This window comes from Aulonocara sp. 'chitande type north' Nkhata Bay, linkage group LG22 (genome assembly GCF_057382095.1).
Source record: "Aulonocara sp. 'chitande type north' Nkhata Bay isolate Kocher_YH1m ecotype deep benthic linkage group LG22, A_spYH_male_GT1.1, whole genome shotgun sequence".
Taxonomy (NCBI): Eukaryota; Metazoa; Chordata; class Actinopteri; order Cichliformes; family Cichlidae; genus Aulonocara; species Aulonocara sp. 'chitande type north' Nkhata Bay.
This window is the reverse complement of record NC_141364.1, coordinates 8,713,261-8,730,615: the sequence shown is the minus strand read 5'-3', so window position 1 is coordinate 8,730,615 and position 17,355 is coordinate 8,713,261. Positions and strand designations below refer to the sequence as shown.

The window sequence follows — 17,355 nt, the reverse complement described above, 5'->3', positions numbered from 1 at the left end:
CATCATCCTTCATCATGATTATGCAAATTCTCATGACCATTGATCAACAACCACTGATCAATGGCCATAAGTACCATTCACAGAGTGTTGGGGAAGTCACGTGAAGATTCATCAGCCAGATTAAGTGTTTACTTACAATTGACAGTGATAGCAGACATCATCATCACAACTCCAATCAATACTCTCCACACAAACAAGCATAAACACACTCGACTATCACTAAATCAAATTTAACACTCATACACAAACACGATTTGTAATGACACAGGTTCAGTTTACAATAGGGCTCATTCGCTCGGTCAACAAGTGGAATAAAACCAGAGTCATGATAAACAATATATATGCTGTGTTTTTTCCTGAATACTTTCTTCATGTTTACTGTCTAACGACAGTGCTCGCAAGCACCCTCTGCTTATGAACAAAAAACAAAAAAAACCTTTCGTGTTGGTGGAAAAATGTACAATATCGACAAATTGAAAAATGATATGGCAACATAACATTTGGTTGTTTAGGTAGAGGGGGAACTTTTAGGAGTGACGGCGAGAGAGAGAGAGAGAGAGCAGAAAAAGAGAGAGAGCGAGTATTGAGATGTGAGAGATTTGAGACGTTTAGCGTGTTTGGAGTGTGTAGTTAATGTTTTGTCTTGTGTAGTGTTGTGGATAGTTTTGTGTTGTGTGTCAGCACAATGAGACGACTGCTGTCTCCAGGTAGAAAAAGGAATGATACACCTGCTGCTGTCAGACCTGCAGGTATCAGGCTGTGATGTTCTCCTTTATAGTGGACAGAAATAATTTTTTTGGAGTGGCACAAATAATTTGTGTGGCATCTTATTGAATGCAGAACAGCTGATTGTTCTGTAAATAGTTTGAAATGGTTAAAAAAACTGTAATGTACACTGTAATGGTCAATTCCACTTCTTTTTCAATGATATCTGTTACTTACTCCATTTTAACACTTAACATTTCTTCCATTCTGCTTTAAATGTTATAATAATTAATAATTCCTTCAATAGCTATTTTGCATATTTATATATTCAGTGAAATCCAAAATGTGGTGGATTTTTTTTTTATTGCTTAAAAGTTGTAAAAATTGGGACAATTTATAATTGAAAAAAATATTGAAAATTTCACAGGAGCTCACACATTCGTTGTACAAAAATAATGAGAGCAGTAAGGAAGATACCAGATACAAATTTTTTTACTTTCATTTATTTAATCATACTCTTTTTTTGTCTGTTTGTCTGTTTGCAACAATTCTTTTAAAAAATTGCATCACTCCACTCTGGTGTTCAACATGGTGAACTGTATTTCAGAAAGATATGCATTTAAGTTGCAGTTACTCCTGCTTTCTCACAAATACTTCTTTGAGGCTTTGAGCAGGACTGATCAAACCAACACTTCAGATCTTTATTTTCAAATTCTTCTCCCATTCTCACACAGTCCTCTCCATCAGGATCTCCCTCTGTCACGTTGTTTGGCTCTTTGCCAGCCCAAAACTTCAAACTAAAAGATGAAGAACAGAAAGAAGTAAAAACTGGGAATATTAATTCTGGAAATGGAATTTTTTTTCTTCACAACAATCAAACCTTTCATCCAGCAGTGATCCGTCCACCCACAACCATCTGCCCTCTACTGCTGAGTCTGTCAGTCCGATCCAGAACTTGTCCTCAGCTTCTTTCATTAGTTCTCTCACTCTTCTCTCCAGGAATGCCTGATCACAAAAAGATGAAGAAAATTACCTTATCTGACAGTTCTGTGCTGAAACATGTGGAAACATGACTAGTGTTTCATACCTGCTCCTCCCTGCTGTCTATCTTAACCAGGTCTCCTCCTTTAGCTCTACACTTATCTCTGCTCTGTTTCCAGGATGATTGACTGTTGCAGAAGTAATAGCACTTTCCTCCATGTTTCTCCCAGCCTTCTTCACATTTATAAAATGAGCCATCTTCGAAGAGATTACAGCAACAATTTCAGTCACATGGCAAAAAAAAATCACTGTTCATATATATCTATAAGGATGCAAATGGGTCAAAGACCAAATTCATCCAAATGTATTTATCATTTGGGATTTCGGAAAGGTAGGGTGCACCGTCCTGCATGATTATACAGAGATCTAACAGAGACTCTCTCTAAAGGATAACTAATAATTAACTTTAATTTAATCAGGACTAGTTTTTTTCTGATGCTTGAATGTAAAAAAAATATACATTCTTTGTATCAGGTAAAAAAAAAAAAAAACTAGGCAAGCTTGGCTCATACTCAGCTATGTGCCAGCAGAACAATCCAAGCATAGCCAAATATCACAGCATATCATCTTTATTTGCTTATGTAACATATGTGTTAAATACTTGTGAATTTCACCCAAAACACTTTCTTTTTTTTGGATTAAATATGTCATTTTTGCATCTCACTCTCCTACCTGTGTGATCTGAGTCTGTGTGCGTTCATGTGCGTGTGTGCGCTGCGTGGTGACGTAGGCGCGTGCATGTGTGCCCCGGTCACAGCTCCTTTCAGCATGGCCGGAGGTAAGTCACTGTCACGTTGCTCTCAGCTAATTAAAGTTTGTTCGGATCCCAAGCTGCAGTGTGAATACAGCCGAACCGCCGCGTTTTTGTTTGTCATTAAGAGACTCATTCGGGATAAGTTTTGTGGAGGGCGGAGTTCACTAATATACACTTATAATGAGTTTTAGCCGAGAACGCAGCTAAAATGCTAGCATGCTAAGTTAGCCTGATCGCTAGCGGCTTGAGAGCGTACTCGCGGCAGTCTCTCTTTTTTTTTTTTTAACAGCATGCACTCTTTTTTCCTTCGTCAGGAGAGGTGTACTGGCAGTCGCGTGACACACACAGATCAAACACATATTTCTGTGTTGCAGGTATGGAGATGTTCTTATGTTTTGGAGATGCAGTCTTTCATTTATTGTTCTTATAAGTTGTTTTGATGTTTTTTCAGTGACACATTATTTATTTTGTGCTTTTTGTTTTTGAGAGCTTAAGTTAATGTTTTAAAACAATTTGTTGTATTTGATTCGTTATATTAATGTAGTATTACAGGGCTCTAGAGTGCGACCAATTTGGTTGCAAATGCGACCAAATTTCTCCATGGTGCGACTAATAAAAAATACTTGGTTGCACCGATGTAACCAAGTATTTTCTCGGAAAAAAAGTTTCAGCAACCCTGAAAGTCTCCGTGTGTTCAACAACAGACACACATTATGCCCATGTCGTGTTCTAAACCAATCAGAGATACTCAGAGGCGGGGACCTCTGTGATTGGCCGTGGTCCAGATATTCCTGCAGACCTACTTGTGTTTACGTTTGAAAGTGCGGGCAGATAGAGAAGGGTGAGTAGCCCAGGTCAGAAGTGTATGAAGTTGGTATTGAGAAAATATGAAAAGAACAATTGATAACTTTTTCGTTAAGTTAAGGCCTGATCAGTCCAAAATTCTCAGCCAGCGCTCTGACACGGAGCTAGGGCTGAACGATATATCGCATTTGCGATAATATCGCGACATGATCAAGTGCAATTTTCTAACCGCAAAGGCTGCGATTATACTGCGATTATAAGGCTGTCCAAATTACTACCATATCCCAGAATTCATAGCGCGGCCCAGCCAAACTCCAGTTTCCAGCAATGGCGGCCGCTACTAAGTTTTAAAATTACTCATACTAATCTTTCTGGGTCACAAAATAAACTTTTAACATATTTTCAGGCGAGAAAGTAGTTGTGTAAACATCAAATATCTGCTCGGTTTATCAAGATATCCCATATTTGCAAAAGTGCTTCGACGTTTTCAGAGGCGTCTGCTACCCACCAGCTCGACAGCTAGCCGGGAGCTCGAGGATTACTGATGCGGCCGAGAACGGCACAACTCCCGGCACATCATTTTCAGATCACCGCGGAGTTTCGCTGCTCGGGTTAAACGTAATATATAAGTCACTTAGACAACCTAAAAATGTTATTGTTGGGCTTTTTTCAGTGTTTTGTTTGTTCGTGAGTAAATCGGTTTGGCTGAGATTAAAGTTATTAGATTAGATAAAATAAAACTTTATTAATCCCCCGGGTGGGTTCCTCCTTGGTTTTCACACAGCTGACTAAACGTCAAACAGAAAACTTATTAAACAGAAGTATGAGACAGTCGAGAATTTACACCAGTGTCTGGTTATATTTTAGATAGCAAGAAGCAGACGGCCGAGTTTATTAAACTCCACCGAGACAGCGGTGACGCTAATCAGAACTAGACCGTCCAATTTCACGCCTTTAAACTTTAAAGGCGTGTTTGTGTGTGTGTTTATACAATTGCTATTATGTTTGCACTTTATGTGTAATGTTACTGACTGCAGAGATCAGTAAGATGTGTGTATTTTTTATTTATTAGTTTTATTTATTTAATATTATTTTTTAATTGAATGACTGTCTAGTAGTTCACAGATGTCGAAAAACTGAGTGTGGTAAAGCCACTGATTTTTTTTATGTATATTTCTGCAATCTGCACATTGTACTGACTTTCATTTTAATGTTTACACCAGGGTTCCTTGTCAGCACTTTATGCTCAGATGTTTGTAAGCTAAAAATAAACTATTGTGTATGTTCAAATATACTGTTGTGATTGAAGAAGTTAAATAAAAATGTCAGTCATCAATTCATGCATCACCTCATGTCATCATAACAGAGGTCTGTCTTCCAGGAAAGAACAGTTTAAAATTAATGTAATATAGTATTGGCCATACTATATGATGTATTGCTTGTCTTTGTTTAATAATACAGAAGACAAAGACCTTAAAAAATAATCGCATCGCAATCGCAATATTGGGGCAAAAAATCGCAATTAGATTATTTTCCATAATCGTTCAGCCCTACACAGAGCCATCAACCTCTCTGTTTTTGTCAAACACTGATCCGGAGACGGCATCAGAAAATGAGCCACATACGATCGACTCCCATTTTCTCACTTTTACTGAAAGTAAAAGTGAGAAAATGTATAAATTTCGAATCGAGTGGCTTGACCAGTTTCCCTGGCTAAGATACAGCCAAGCTGACAATATGATGCACTGCATTTACTTCGGTGTTAAGTAATGCAGTTAAAAGATTTGGGTACGCCTAACTTTTGTGCTTGTACGCCTAAATTTTGTGCTGGTGCGCCTAAATTTTATTTTTAGGCGCACCAGTGCAACCATGGCAAAAAGTTAGTCTAGAGCCCTGTATTAATGAAGCTGCAGGCACAGCTCCTTTCAGCATGGCCGGAGGAGAGGTGTACTGGCAGTCGCGTGACACACAGATCAAACACATTTCTGTGTTGCAGATGTGCAGTAAAGAGCCAAAGACCCAGTACTGTCTCCTGCCTCTTACTTTCACGCCAGAACACAACGCAAGAACAACAGGCGTAACACATGAACGGGTTACATTGGTGCCGTGACCCTTTGGATTCATCAAGCATCGACGTCATCTCGATCACCGTGGGGAGCTCTTCGCAATTGCCCTCGTTCCAAGTTGGTTGCTTTTCCTAACTTGTGTGGGACTTTTTGAATGAGCTTGGACAATCTGCTCAATTCTCATCCTGAATAACATTAAGTGTTAGTTAAGAATACTGTGTTTGCTTTTGTACAGTTGCACTATTTGGAATCTTGTTTCTTGTGATTGTGCTTTATTCATCATTATGGAGTCAGCATCTGGTTCAGAGGCTACTGGTGTTCCTGATGGGGAGGTTTCCTCTAATGTTGGTTTGGGGCGAGGGTGGTTTCTTGGGGATGGGGTTCAGACACCTAAAGTTGGTGTGTCATTTGCTCCCAAGTTTTGTTCCACTCGTCTCCAGGTTCCCCCCTGTGACATTCAGACCCCGCAGACAGCTGGCAGTGCTGAGTTGAGTACACTCATCTCAGATTTGGCCAATCAGATTGGTCAGTCCATTGTAGCCCAGCTGCAAGGTGATAAGGGGACCAGTATGCCTACTGAAAGCTCTAAGGCTGAGCAGGGACCCCCTGAGCTAAATTTGTCTGGGGTGAAACTTGTCTTGCAATCAGACGTCAAGGAGCCACCAGTTTTCAGGGGTGATGGCAGTGATAAATTTTCCATTCATGAATGGGTTGAAATGATGGAAATGTACTTTGTAAAACGCAACACACCAACAGATCAGCGATCACGTGACATATTGGCTAGGTTGATGGGGAAGGCTAAGGATGTAGTGAGGGTCACCCTACGTCACAACCCCTCACTTGACCATGTCCAGGTTCCTGAATTGATATTTGACATTCTGAAACAGCACTTTAGTGTATTGACTTACTCTTCTATGCCTATGGCTGACTTCTATAACACCAAACCATTACAACATGAGGGAGTGATGGAATATTGGATAAGGCTAAACAATGCTATTGACGTTGCTGATGAGTGCTTGCGTAGGCAGGGGCGTAATGTTGAGGATCCAGGGCGTGAGGTCTCAATGATGTTCATCAAGTATTGCCCTGACCCCATCCTCTTGAACAGGCTCAGCATCAAAGCAGCTGAGGAGTGGACAACCACTGAGGTTCAAGAACGCATTGATAGCTTCCAGCGTGAACTCAGGGCACGCAGTCAGGGCAGTTTCCACACCTCACAGAGGAGAGAGGTTAGCCACAACTGCTCTATTGTGCCTCAAGAAGCGATGGCATCACAGCCTGTGCAGACCAGTGTCGCCTTGCAGTCTCAGCCTACAGCACCAGCCTCAAACCTCGCTTGTCAGCTTTCACCCACAGCAGCTTGCTTCACTCCTGTTCTAGCTGATGTTTCGACAACCTGTCCTTCTGGGACATCAGTGTCTTCTTGTCCGGTGCCTACGCCTACTCCTCAGTTCCAACAGTCACCAACATACACTGTGACCACTCAATCTAGTCAGCAGTCAGTTGGTTGCGAGCTTGGTTCGACTAACACCCAAGCTTTTGATGTGACTGGCATGCGCACTCTGATCAGCCTCTTGGATCGCGTGATTGCATGTCAGAATGTGCAGACTGCAGCCCCTGCATCTGCACCTTCGCAGCGTTTTACCCGCGGGCCCTTTCTTAAGAAGAGTTGTCAGGTCTGTGGCAACACTGGTCATTCCACTCACATGCACTGCAGGAGAGAGAATCTCTGTCTTGCATGCTTTGCTCCTGGTCATTGGAAAAAGGACTGTCACAGTCGTCGTGAGGGACGGGAGGCCGGGGCTGTCGCGAGGCAGGGTTGGCCTTCGGAAAACTGAATCACCCACATTTGGAGAGGGGCAGTGTGGGGGATGAACCTAATACCCTCAATCATGATGAATCGGATCTCGAATTTCTTTATGTCAACACCTGTTCAACAATGCCAGAGGGATACCGTGTCGTGGTTCAGGGACCAGAAGTAGTGCCTACATTTAGTGAATTGTTCTACACCCAAGTTGCAGTGAATGACAAGGTTAACTTGAGGGGCATGATGGATTCCGGGTCTATGGCTTGCACTATGAGTGAAGAGGCCGAGAAGTCACTTAGAGAGGCTGGGGCTCTTGTGAGTGGACCGCAGTCGGCCGAACGTATTGTGCTGGTTGGCTGTGGTGGGAAGCAGACCCACCCAAAGTGCGTTTATGACTTGACACTTACTGTCCACGGTGTGAAATGCATTGTACCAGTTTTGGTAGTGTCGGGCCAGCGTGATGAGCTCATCATTGGCTCCAATGTTCTCAAGTACCTGATGCGAGTTATGAAACATTCTGATGACTATTGGAAGCTTGTGTCTGTGGGAAGCAAGCACTCGCTTCTTGACTATGAGCACTTCTTGGACATGATGTCGTGCACCACCAGATGGAGGGGTGAGGAGGTTCCTGACAAAATTGGCACTGTGAAACTGCCTCGTGCTGTGACACTACTCCCACGGTGTGAGCATCTGGTATGGGGCAGGCTGCCCAGCAATGTGCCAGTCTCTCCAGGCAGCACGATCATCGTGGAACCTTGCACCTCTGGGTCTGGGCCGAGAGACGTTCTTGTTGGCCGGGTGATCACATCCATGTGGGGTGATCGGTGGGTGCCATTGAAGATGACCAATCTCTCCTCAAAACCACTAACCTTGAAACGCAACTCGAGGGTTGCTGTCGTTTCATCTTGCCTTGCGGTGGAGGACCTTGATTTCCAGCAGGACTCCTGCAAGATGGCGAGTATGGCCCAGGTACCAGTCAGTGGGCCAGCTGCTACTGAGGCCGACTTGAATGACAGGTTGTGCTCCCTAGGTTTGGGTGATCTTGACATTGACTCATGCCATGCCAGCTTACATTCAAAGAGAGAGCTTGTTGAGCTAATTGAGCAGTATGAGGACATCTTCTCTAGACACCCGCTTGACTGTGGCGAAGCTAAACGCTTTGTACATTGGATCCACCTGACTGATGAACGCCCATTCCGTATGCCTTACAGAAGAGTACCCCCTGCTCATTACCAACAACTAAGGCAGGTACTCACTGACATGGAGGAGAAAGGGATTATTCGCAAATCCATCAGCGAGTATGCATCCCCCCTCGTCATGGTCTGGAAAAAGGATGGTGGATTGCGGATTTGTACGGACTTCAGGTGGTTGAATGCGCTGACTCTTAAGGATGCGCACCCACTCCCTCACCAAGCGGATTGCCTTGCCGCGCTTGGGGGCAATGCCTTCTTCAGCACGATGGACTTAACCTCTGGGTTTTACAACATTCCAATGTGTGAGGAGGATAAGAAGTACACCGCTTTCACAACGCCTGTTGGCCTGTACGAATACAACCGGATGCCACAAGGGCTCTGCAATAGCCCAGCTTCATTTATGCGCATGATGCTGAACATCTTTGGTGACCTCAACTTCACCAGTCTGCTCTGCTACTTGGATGACCTCCTGGTCTTTGCTCCCACTGAAGAGGAAGCCCTGTGCCGGCTCCGAGCTGTTTTTCAAAGGTTGAGAGACAACAATCTCAAGTTGAGTCCAAAGAAGTGTCATCTGCTGCGGAAGTCAGTCAGGTTTCTTGGTCATGTCATCGACCAGACCGGAGTGGCTGTGGACCCAGCTACGGTGGAAGTGATTTCCAAGATGCCAAAGGAGGCTCTAATGGAGAAGGATGGTTGCACTCCTTCTGTGAAAAGGATTAAGTCTTTTTTAGGAATGGTCTTTTTCTATCAGTGCTTCATTCCTGGTTGCTCAGCCATTGCCAAGCCTCTGTTTGCTCTGACGGCTGGCCAGAAGAGGAAGGGACGGACTAGTCACGCTGGGAGGGGTGCTGGCATGTTCAGGAAGTTGACTGCTGCAGATTGGAGCCCTGCATGTGACAAGGCCTTTCATAAGCTGAAGGACGACCTCCTTAACTGTGCCGTGTTGGCTCATCCTGACTTTTCACGACCGTTCATTTTGTCTGTGGATGCTTCTCTGGATGGACTGGGAGCGGTTTTATCACAATTGCCTATCGACGGGGATAAGGCACGCCCTATTGCTTTCGCGAGCAAAGCGCTAAGCAGGTCACAGCAGAGATACCCAGCCCATCACCTTGAGTTCATGGCCCTGAAGTGGAGCATCTCTGAAAAGTTCAGCCACTGGTTGAAGGGGCACAAGTTCACAGTGTGGACTGACAACAACCCGCTCGTTCATATATTGACCAAGCCCAAGCTGGACGCTTATGAACAAAGGTGGGTGGCCAAGCTGTCATCCTACAACTTTGATTTGAGGTACATCCCAGGTCGAAAGAATGTTGTAGCAGATGCACTCAGTCGTGACCCCTTCACCTATTCTATTGGTGGGCGCTTGCTTCAGGAGCCCTACGAGCACTTGGTGCGGAATGCAGATGGTGCGGCGGCTCATGAGGTGCAGGACGCTTTCAGGTTTGGTGTCCAAAATCTTCAGGTTGCCCAACAACCTGTTCCAGCTCTGACCTCAGAAGATTCCTACAGTTCGTCGGAAGTCACGGCTACCTTGGTTCACCATGATTACTGGGAAACCGCTGCGGAGAATAGAGCTGCCTCCCTTCTCTACCTTGTTCAGCAGTTGCAACCAGTTGGCAATGATGTACTGCCATCACTTACCTTACATGAGCTGGAGGACCACCAACTTCAAGATCCCATCATCTCCGCTGTCCTGCCACTCGTAGCCCGCAGGAGGCGCCCTTCCAGGCGTGAGAGACATGATATGGATTCCAGGGCACTGGCCCTATTGAAGCACTGGGAGAGGCTCAAGGTTCGGGATGGCATTCTCTACAGGGAGACGAGAGACCCTGTGAGCAAAACAAAGAGACTCCAGTTGGTGTTGCCATTGAATTTATGGGTGCAGGCCTTGAAAGGTGTCCACGATTTGGCAGGGCACCAGGGTCAAGTTCGCACCCTCCACCTAGCAAGGCAACGTTTTTTCTGGCCCAATATGGAGAGGGATGTGAAGGAGCATGTTCGGTGCTGTGGAAGGTGCATACTTGCCAAGACTCCAGAGCCTGCAGCACGAGCCCCATTAGAGAGCATTAAGACCTCTGCTCCCATGGAGCTCATCTGCATTGACTTTTGGTCAGCAGAGGACAAAAAGAAGCGCTCTGTTGATGTGCTTGTGGCGACTGACCACTTCACGAAAATGGCCTTTGCTTTCCCGTGCAAGAATCAGACTGCCAAGCAGGTTGCCAGAAAGTTATGGGACTGTGTTTTTTGTGTATATGGTTTCCCTGAGCGTATTCACTCAGACCAAGGTCCCAGCTTTGAAAGTGAATTATTTTCTGAGCTTCTGCAGATTTCGGGCGTTGCCAAGTCTCACACTACGGCTTATCACCCTATGGGCAATGGGGGCACGGAGCGGTTCAACCGCACACTTGGCAACATGCTGCGAGCTCTCCCTCTCAGAGCCAAACAGGAATGGCCGCAGCAGATTCAGACATTGACCTTTGCTTATAATGCAACTGTTCACGAGACTACTGGATATGCCCCATTCTACTTGATGTTCGGCCGTGTCCCACGACTACCGGTCGACGTTATGTTCAAGTCTGTTTCGCATGATCCCATTGTGGTGGACTTTAACGGCTACTCCAAGCTTCTTCTGTCATACTTGTCTGAGGCTGCCAAGATCGCCCGGGAGCACACCAGCAATGAGCAGGAGCATCAGGCTCGTCAATACAATAAGAAAATCAAAGGTGTGTCTCTGAACGTTGGGGATCGCGTCCTGCTTGCCAATAAAGGCGAGCGGGGCAAGAAGAAACTTGCAGACAAATGGGAGCCTCAGGTTTACACTGTTGTGGAGAGGCATCCCAGGACCCACATTTACAGGATCAGTGACTCTTCAGGCCAGAGTAAGATTGTACACAGAAACCTTCTGTTGGACGTGAGTTTCCTTCCTGTCCAGGATTCGTTGGGAAGTCAGTCCCTAGATGTTTTCTCCAGTGAGGGGGATCTCAGTGCTTGTGGGGATCTGGAGGACCCTGGCAGTCTAGAGACAGAGTCTACCGCAGCAAGGACTTCCTTGTGGGTCCTTTCGGATTTGAGCCATGGAGTGGATGTGGATTCTGTGGCAGGAGAGCATGCCTCACAGTCCACGGATCGTCAGCATGGTTCATGTGATGGTGCGGATGTGGACAATGCCCTACCTGACTCTCAGACTTGCACAACGCACACTTCAGCAAGCCCTTCTGGTCAGGCCCAGCACTTTGCTCTTCCTACTCCGGTAGACTGTTCCGCTACCTCTGATTTGACACAGATTCTGTTCCAGGTGCCTGTCATGGGGACGCTGTTGTTCCGCAGACTGTTCCTGTTTCTGGCTCAGACATCAATCAGACCTCTGGTCAGCCGTATACTGGGCAGCCATCCAACTTGCCAAGACATGACCCTGGCCATGCCAATGTTCGAGGCAGAGTGGTTACCAGAGCAGGTCGGGTGGTAAAGTCAGTCAACAGGCTGATAGAAAACATGGTCCAGAAGCCTATTACATGGGGCCTGTTACCGCCACGGGAGGCTCGGCCTCTGACATAGACTGTTTTTTTTTGGTCATCCCATTGCATATTATGAATGTGTTGTACTTGCTTGAGGCATCATGACACCCACCCTGGGCGTCTTTATGGGACCACGTTTGATGAGGTGTAGGCTGCACCTTTGTGTTCTGAAAGGGTTGGAGGCCTGATCAACCTATCCAACTTCTTTTAATCCATTTACGGATAGTTTTTTAACTGAACTATGGGATAAGATCCTTGGGTTGCCTGTTCCGGAGGTGATGGTAGTTCAGCATCGTTGTGCCTCTTGGTACTGCAGTACCATTCAGATGTGTAGTGATTTTGGTGAAATTCAGGGGGGGTGAATGTAACATATGTGTTAAATACTTGTGAATTTCACCCAAAACACTTTCTTTTTTTTGGATTAAACATGTCATTTTTGCATCTCACTCTCCTACCTGTGTGATCTGAGTCTGTGTGCGTTCATGTGCGTGTGTGCGCTGCGTGGTGACGTAGGCGCGTGCATGTGTGCCCCGGTCACAGCTCCTTTCAGCATGGCCGGAGGTAAGTCACTGCCACGTTGCTCTCAGCTAATTAAAGTTTGTTCGGATCCCAAGCTGCAGTGTGAATACAGCCGAACCGCCGCGTTTTTGTTTGTCATTAAGAGACTCATTCGGGATAAGTTTTGTGGAGGGCGGAGTTCACTAATATACACTTATAATGAGTTTTAGCCAAGAACGCAGCTAAAATGCTAGCATGCTAAGTTAGCCTGATCGCTAGCGGCTTGAGAGCGTACTCGCGGCAGTCTCTCTTTTTTTTTTTAACAGCATGCACTCTTTTTTCCTTCGTCAGGAGAGGTGTACTGGCAGTCGCGTGACACACACAGATCAAACACATATTTCTGTGTTGCAGGTATGGAGATGTTCTTATGTTTTGGAGATGCAGTCTTTCATTTATTGTTCTTATAAGTTGTTTTGATGTTTTTTCAGTGACATATTATTTATTTTGTGCTTTTTGTTTTTGAGAGCTTAAGTTAATGTTTTAAAACAATTTGTTGTATTTGATTCGTTATATTAATGTAGTATTAATGAAGCTGCAGGCACAGCTCCTTTCAGCATGGCCGGAGGAGAGGTGTACTGGCAGTCGCGTGACACACACAGATCAAACACATTTCTGTGTTGCAGATGTGCAGTAAAGAGCCAAAGACCCAGTACTGTCTCCTGCCTCTTACTTTCACGCCAGAACACAACGCAAGAACAACAGGCGTAACACATGAACGGGTTACACTTACCTGTAAGAACATTTTGACAGTTCATTCTGAGCTCTTCCAGTTCTTTCAGTGATTCTCTGGTTTTCGTGTTTTCAAACGCTGAGTTAAAAAATAAGAGAAACAAAGATTTTGTAAATTAACAAGGATTACAAAAAACAAAAGAACAAAAGCCCTGAAAAAGAGAAACACATAATCTTTAATTTGCTGCAAGTCTATTAAAACACTGAAGTGACATGATGGCTTGGCCAGTGTACAATATGCACCTCACCTGATTCATAGAAAATGTAAAAATAAAAAAAATTAAAAAAGAAAAAACTCACTCGCAAACTCACTGAGACGATAAATAATGAGAACAGCAGCTGTGAGCAGAAGACAGAGAACCAGCAGTGCCACTCTCTCTGCCTTGACCTTTGACCCTGTGCTTGATTTTGCATGCCAAGAGTCCGTTTCACCTGATGAACATTTAGAGGAGAAACAGATGTGAGCCTTCAGAAAAATGTGTATTCATCTGTTATAACAGTTTTTAAAATTTTCTCAAAATATAATACTATAGTACTACTATAATAGTACACTGTATTATAGTAGATTGTCAATGCAAGAACAGTTAAGTTGATTAAGATGCTTTCCTCCAACAGGAAACATCTCATACGTGAATATCATCCATGTTAAAACATGTTTACATGTCACACGTCCTTATGGTCAGTTCCTCTTTGTATTTGGTCTTGGTTACTTCCTTTTTCACACCTTTTAAACACTTAACAGTTTATCGTCTTTTTCTTTCTTGCATATTTGTAAATTTTGATTCATCCTCTCTGAGAACAATTACTTCGAATCTTTACATTTTTGATAACTGCAAGGACTAAAATAAATTGATATGATTAAAGAATGACTGGCGCCCCTTGTCCCTCACCTTATAAGAGAATGAGTGGATGAGTAAAGAATTAACGTGGGCTTGGAATATTTTTAGGTTATGTACAGTTAATGTTGTTCTATTTCAGTATACAAACCTTATTCTGTCACGGCTAGCGAGGTGTAGCAAATATGATGCAAATTAAAAATCATACATGGAATTTTTTTAAACAAATTTGTCAGATGGTTAAATAAACTTTCTGGCAATGATTTCATACGATTTTAAGGGGTTACTGGTCTTACCTTCTATGTAGCTCTGTGGATGGCTCATCATGCTGAGGTTTCAAAATCCTGACTGCAGTGTTCGTCCAAATGTCTCTGAATCACAAAAACAGAACAAAATATTGATAAATTACTCAGATAAACTCTTTTTGTTATTTATTCTATTACTATGCATTTAATATAGATGTAGATAATCACTGGTCCTCATTCTAATTCTTTCCTTACACCTTACCGTAGGCTTGTAATAAGTACTAGATGACAACTTCATGTTTCACAGCTTTTAAAAACAACAACTTCCCTAAACTAAAGCGGTTGGAGGAAGCATCATCGATCGTCTTGTAACTGCTGTTATTAACTAAGGCAAAGTTGTTGATTTGTTGTTGAGATGTGTGCCCGGTGGTCTAGTGTGCTGCCTTCTCACATACAAAACATCTGAGTTCTCTCAGATTGCTATTAAAAAACAACACAAGTGTTTCAAATAAGAAGTGAGCAGGTCGAGGCAGAAAAAAAAGAACTGTTGATTGGATGAGCTGTTAGATGAAAAACAACACAAACATTGATCTTAAATTTGAGAAAACATATCTAAACATAGCCATGCGAACATATTTCGCAAAGAGATGTTGCTGTGATAATGTAATGTGTGTGCGTTTGCGTTTAGCACACACAGCAGCCATATGTACTTTGTTAAGCAAATGTTGTTCATATTTTACAGGCTGAACTCAGTTTCAGGCACATAGATTTAAGTTGTCCAGTTACTGCTGGTTTTTCACAAATAGTTCTGTGAAGGATGATTTAAACCAACACTTCTGGCCATGAGCTGTTCATAGTCCAGTATATTCACTATTTGTTCCATTTAAATTGTTGGTGTCCAGTTGCTGCTCCGCCATCCACACACAACCATCTGCCCTCTATGGCAGAGGTCTCGAACTCCAGGCCTCGAGGGCCGATGTCCTGCAGGTTTTAGATGTGTCCTTGATCCATCACAGCTGATTTAAACGGCTAAATTACCTCCTCAATAAGTCTTGAAGTTCTCCAGAAACCTGGTAATGAACTAATCATTTGATTCAGGTGTGTTGACCCAGGGTGATATCTAAAACAGGCGATCGTGGCTCAAGAGTTGGCAGTTCGTCTTGTAATTGGAAGGTTGCCGGTTCGAGCCCAGGCTCTGACAGTCTCGGTTGTTGTGTCCTTGGGCAAGACACTTCACCCGTTGCCTACTGGTGGTGGTCAGAGGGCCAGGTGGCGCCAGTGTCCGGCAGCCTCGCCTCTGTCAGTGTGGCTGTGGCTACAATGTAGCTTGCTGTCACCAGTGTGTGAATGGGTGGATGACTGACCGTGTAAAGCACTTTGGGGTCCTTAGGGACTAGTAAAAGCGCTATACAAATACAGGCCATTTAGCATTTCTTAAAGAGCAGATTAGTGGCTCTATTTAATTGAGAAAATGTACTGAATAATCTAAAATGCATGGAAGCACTGATCTATTAAAACCTGTAGGACACCGGCCCTCGCGGCCTGAAGTTCAAGAATCCTGCTCTACCATCTTTCAGTCCAATTCAGAACTTGTTATCAGATTCATTAGGTTTCTCAATTTTGTCTCCAGGAATGTCTGAACAGAAAAGCTTTAGGAAGATGACACTGTTAGACTTTTTTGTGCTGGGATCCAAACAAAACAGATCGTGTCAAGGCTGTCCAAATTCAGGGTCTGCACGCTTGAAGTACGCGCACTATGCGTACTACGTACGATGCGTACTATAAGTATGAGAAGTGCAGAAGTGAGAGGCTTGTGAAATGGGACGGTCTAGCCTTCGTCGCGCTGTTCAGGTTACCTAGCAACCATGATACTAACCGCGAGAAATGTTTCATACAGCGTTGTTTGACTGAAATGAAGGAGAAAAATGTTTTTTGGTCATTGATTTTTGTCATGACATCACTTTGATTAGTTGAGTATCTGAGGCTGAGACCACAGGACTGTAAAACATGATAGTTGGGCTTCACAGTCGTCACACATGGAAATCAAATGTGTGATAAGCTGCAAGATTCAAACACAAGTGTAACTTATAAATACATTTTCATACATTTATTCTACAATCAGAGAGAAAGAAAAGGAGAGAAAGTGCAGGACAGACAGACAGGTGACAGTCTCAGGTGTACACACTGCTACACAACAGCACCAGAGAAGGAGGATTTAGTGTTTGTGTTATTATGAGTGCTAAACAAACAGAGTTCCCAGATGGTACAGTGGACACATGTGTGACTCCTGTGATTAAAGCATCTTTCTTTCAGCTTAACGAGTGAACCGCCAGCTCGTTCAAACACACATTAAAGTCCGTTTGGCTCGACACCACCAAACAGAGGCAGCAATATAACATAGCTAACATTAACAGTGCAGTGAATCCTGCTTGTGCCGTGATATTCAGGACTGCAAACTGAGCAGCATCACTGACTTTCAGCTTGTTGTGTTTGTGGTGTTGTAATCTCCCAATTCTTTTAATCTTTGGGCTGAAGGAAGGACAATACTCGGTGTATAAATGCTCAATCAACAATCATTTATTTCCATACAATTCAACACTTATGAGCATTAGAACCATCATGATGGGGAGACCTGCCTGCAGAGGGTCACAGCAAGTCTCAAAATGGTGACGGGTTACCCAGCTTTTTATACTCTCTAGTGGCCCCCACCTGGTCGTAAAAGCCTAAACCTTCACATTCTTTCTCTCTTACTGCGCCTAAGTTATGACCTCGGCTCCCTGTCTTTCTGCTCTTCTGAAAGGTGGGGGTCTGGAATGTGGTCTGTTTCTTCTATTATCTGCACAAGGTCCTCTGCACACAACATTCTCTTCATGATTCAGCAGTATGACATGTCCACAAACAGTGTAACACATTCACAGCAGATCAAGGATACAGAGTGATGCACACTTATCTAATGACCTACGAAAATGATTATGTTCTTTTAACCCAAAAGTATAATGAGGACTAAACTACATACACAGCACACCATCTAAACTAAAGGATAATATATGACCTACAGCAGTTAACATAATTCAACTATTTTGATTACATATATAAGGT

At 43.8% G+C, this 17,355-nt stretch overlaps 1 protein-coding gene across 1 annotated transcript; it reads right to left on the bottom strand.

The window, feature by feature from the left end:
* Positions 1-1,192: 1,192 nt before the first annotated feature.
* On the bottom strand, positions 1,193-14,555 carry LOC147303448 (CD209 antigen-like protein C). The gene is made up of 7 exons (XM_086279275.1): positions 14,519-14,555; positions 14,308-14,382; positions 13,476-13,607; positions 13,177-13,254; positions 1,793-1,944; positions 1,586-1,710; positions 1,193-1,502 (listed from the first exon to the last, which is right to left on the bottom strand). The coding sequence occupies exons 2-7, from the start codon at positions 14,336-14,338 to the stop codon at positions 1,325-1,327; spliced, it is 696 nt and encodes a 231-aa protein (XP_086135401.1). The 5' UTR covers positions 14,339-14,382; positions 14,519-14,555; the 3' UTR covers positions 1,193-1,324.
* Positions 14,556-17,355: the final 2,800 nt, after the last annotated feature.

Excerpts from the sequence above, each read along its gene's own strand:
- LOC147303448 (XM_086279275.1), bottom strand. The coding sequence starts at position 14,338 with ATGATGAGCCATCCACAGAGCTACATAGAAG. Across the intron at positions 1,945-13,176 it reads CTGTCAAAATGTTCTTACAG|ATGGCTCATTTTATAAATGT; the intron begins GTAAGTGTAACC and ends ATCTCTTCGAAG. Across the intron at positions 1,711-1,792 it reads TAGACAGCAGGGAGGAGCAG|GCATTCCTGGAGAGAAGAGT; the intron begins GTATGAAACACT and ends TTTTGTGATCAG.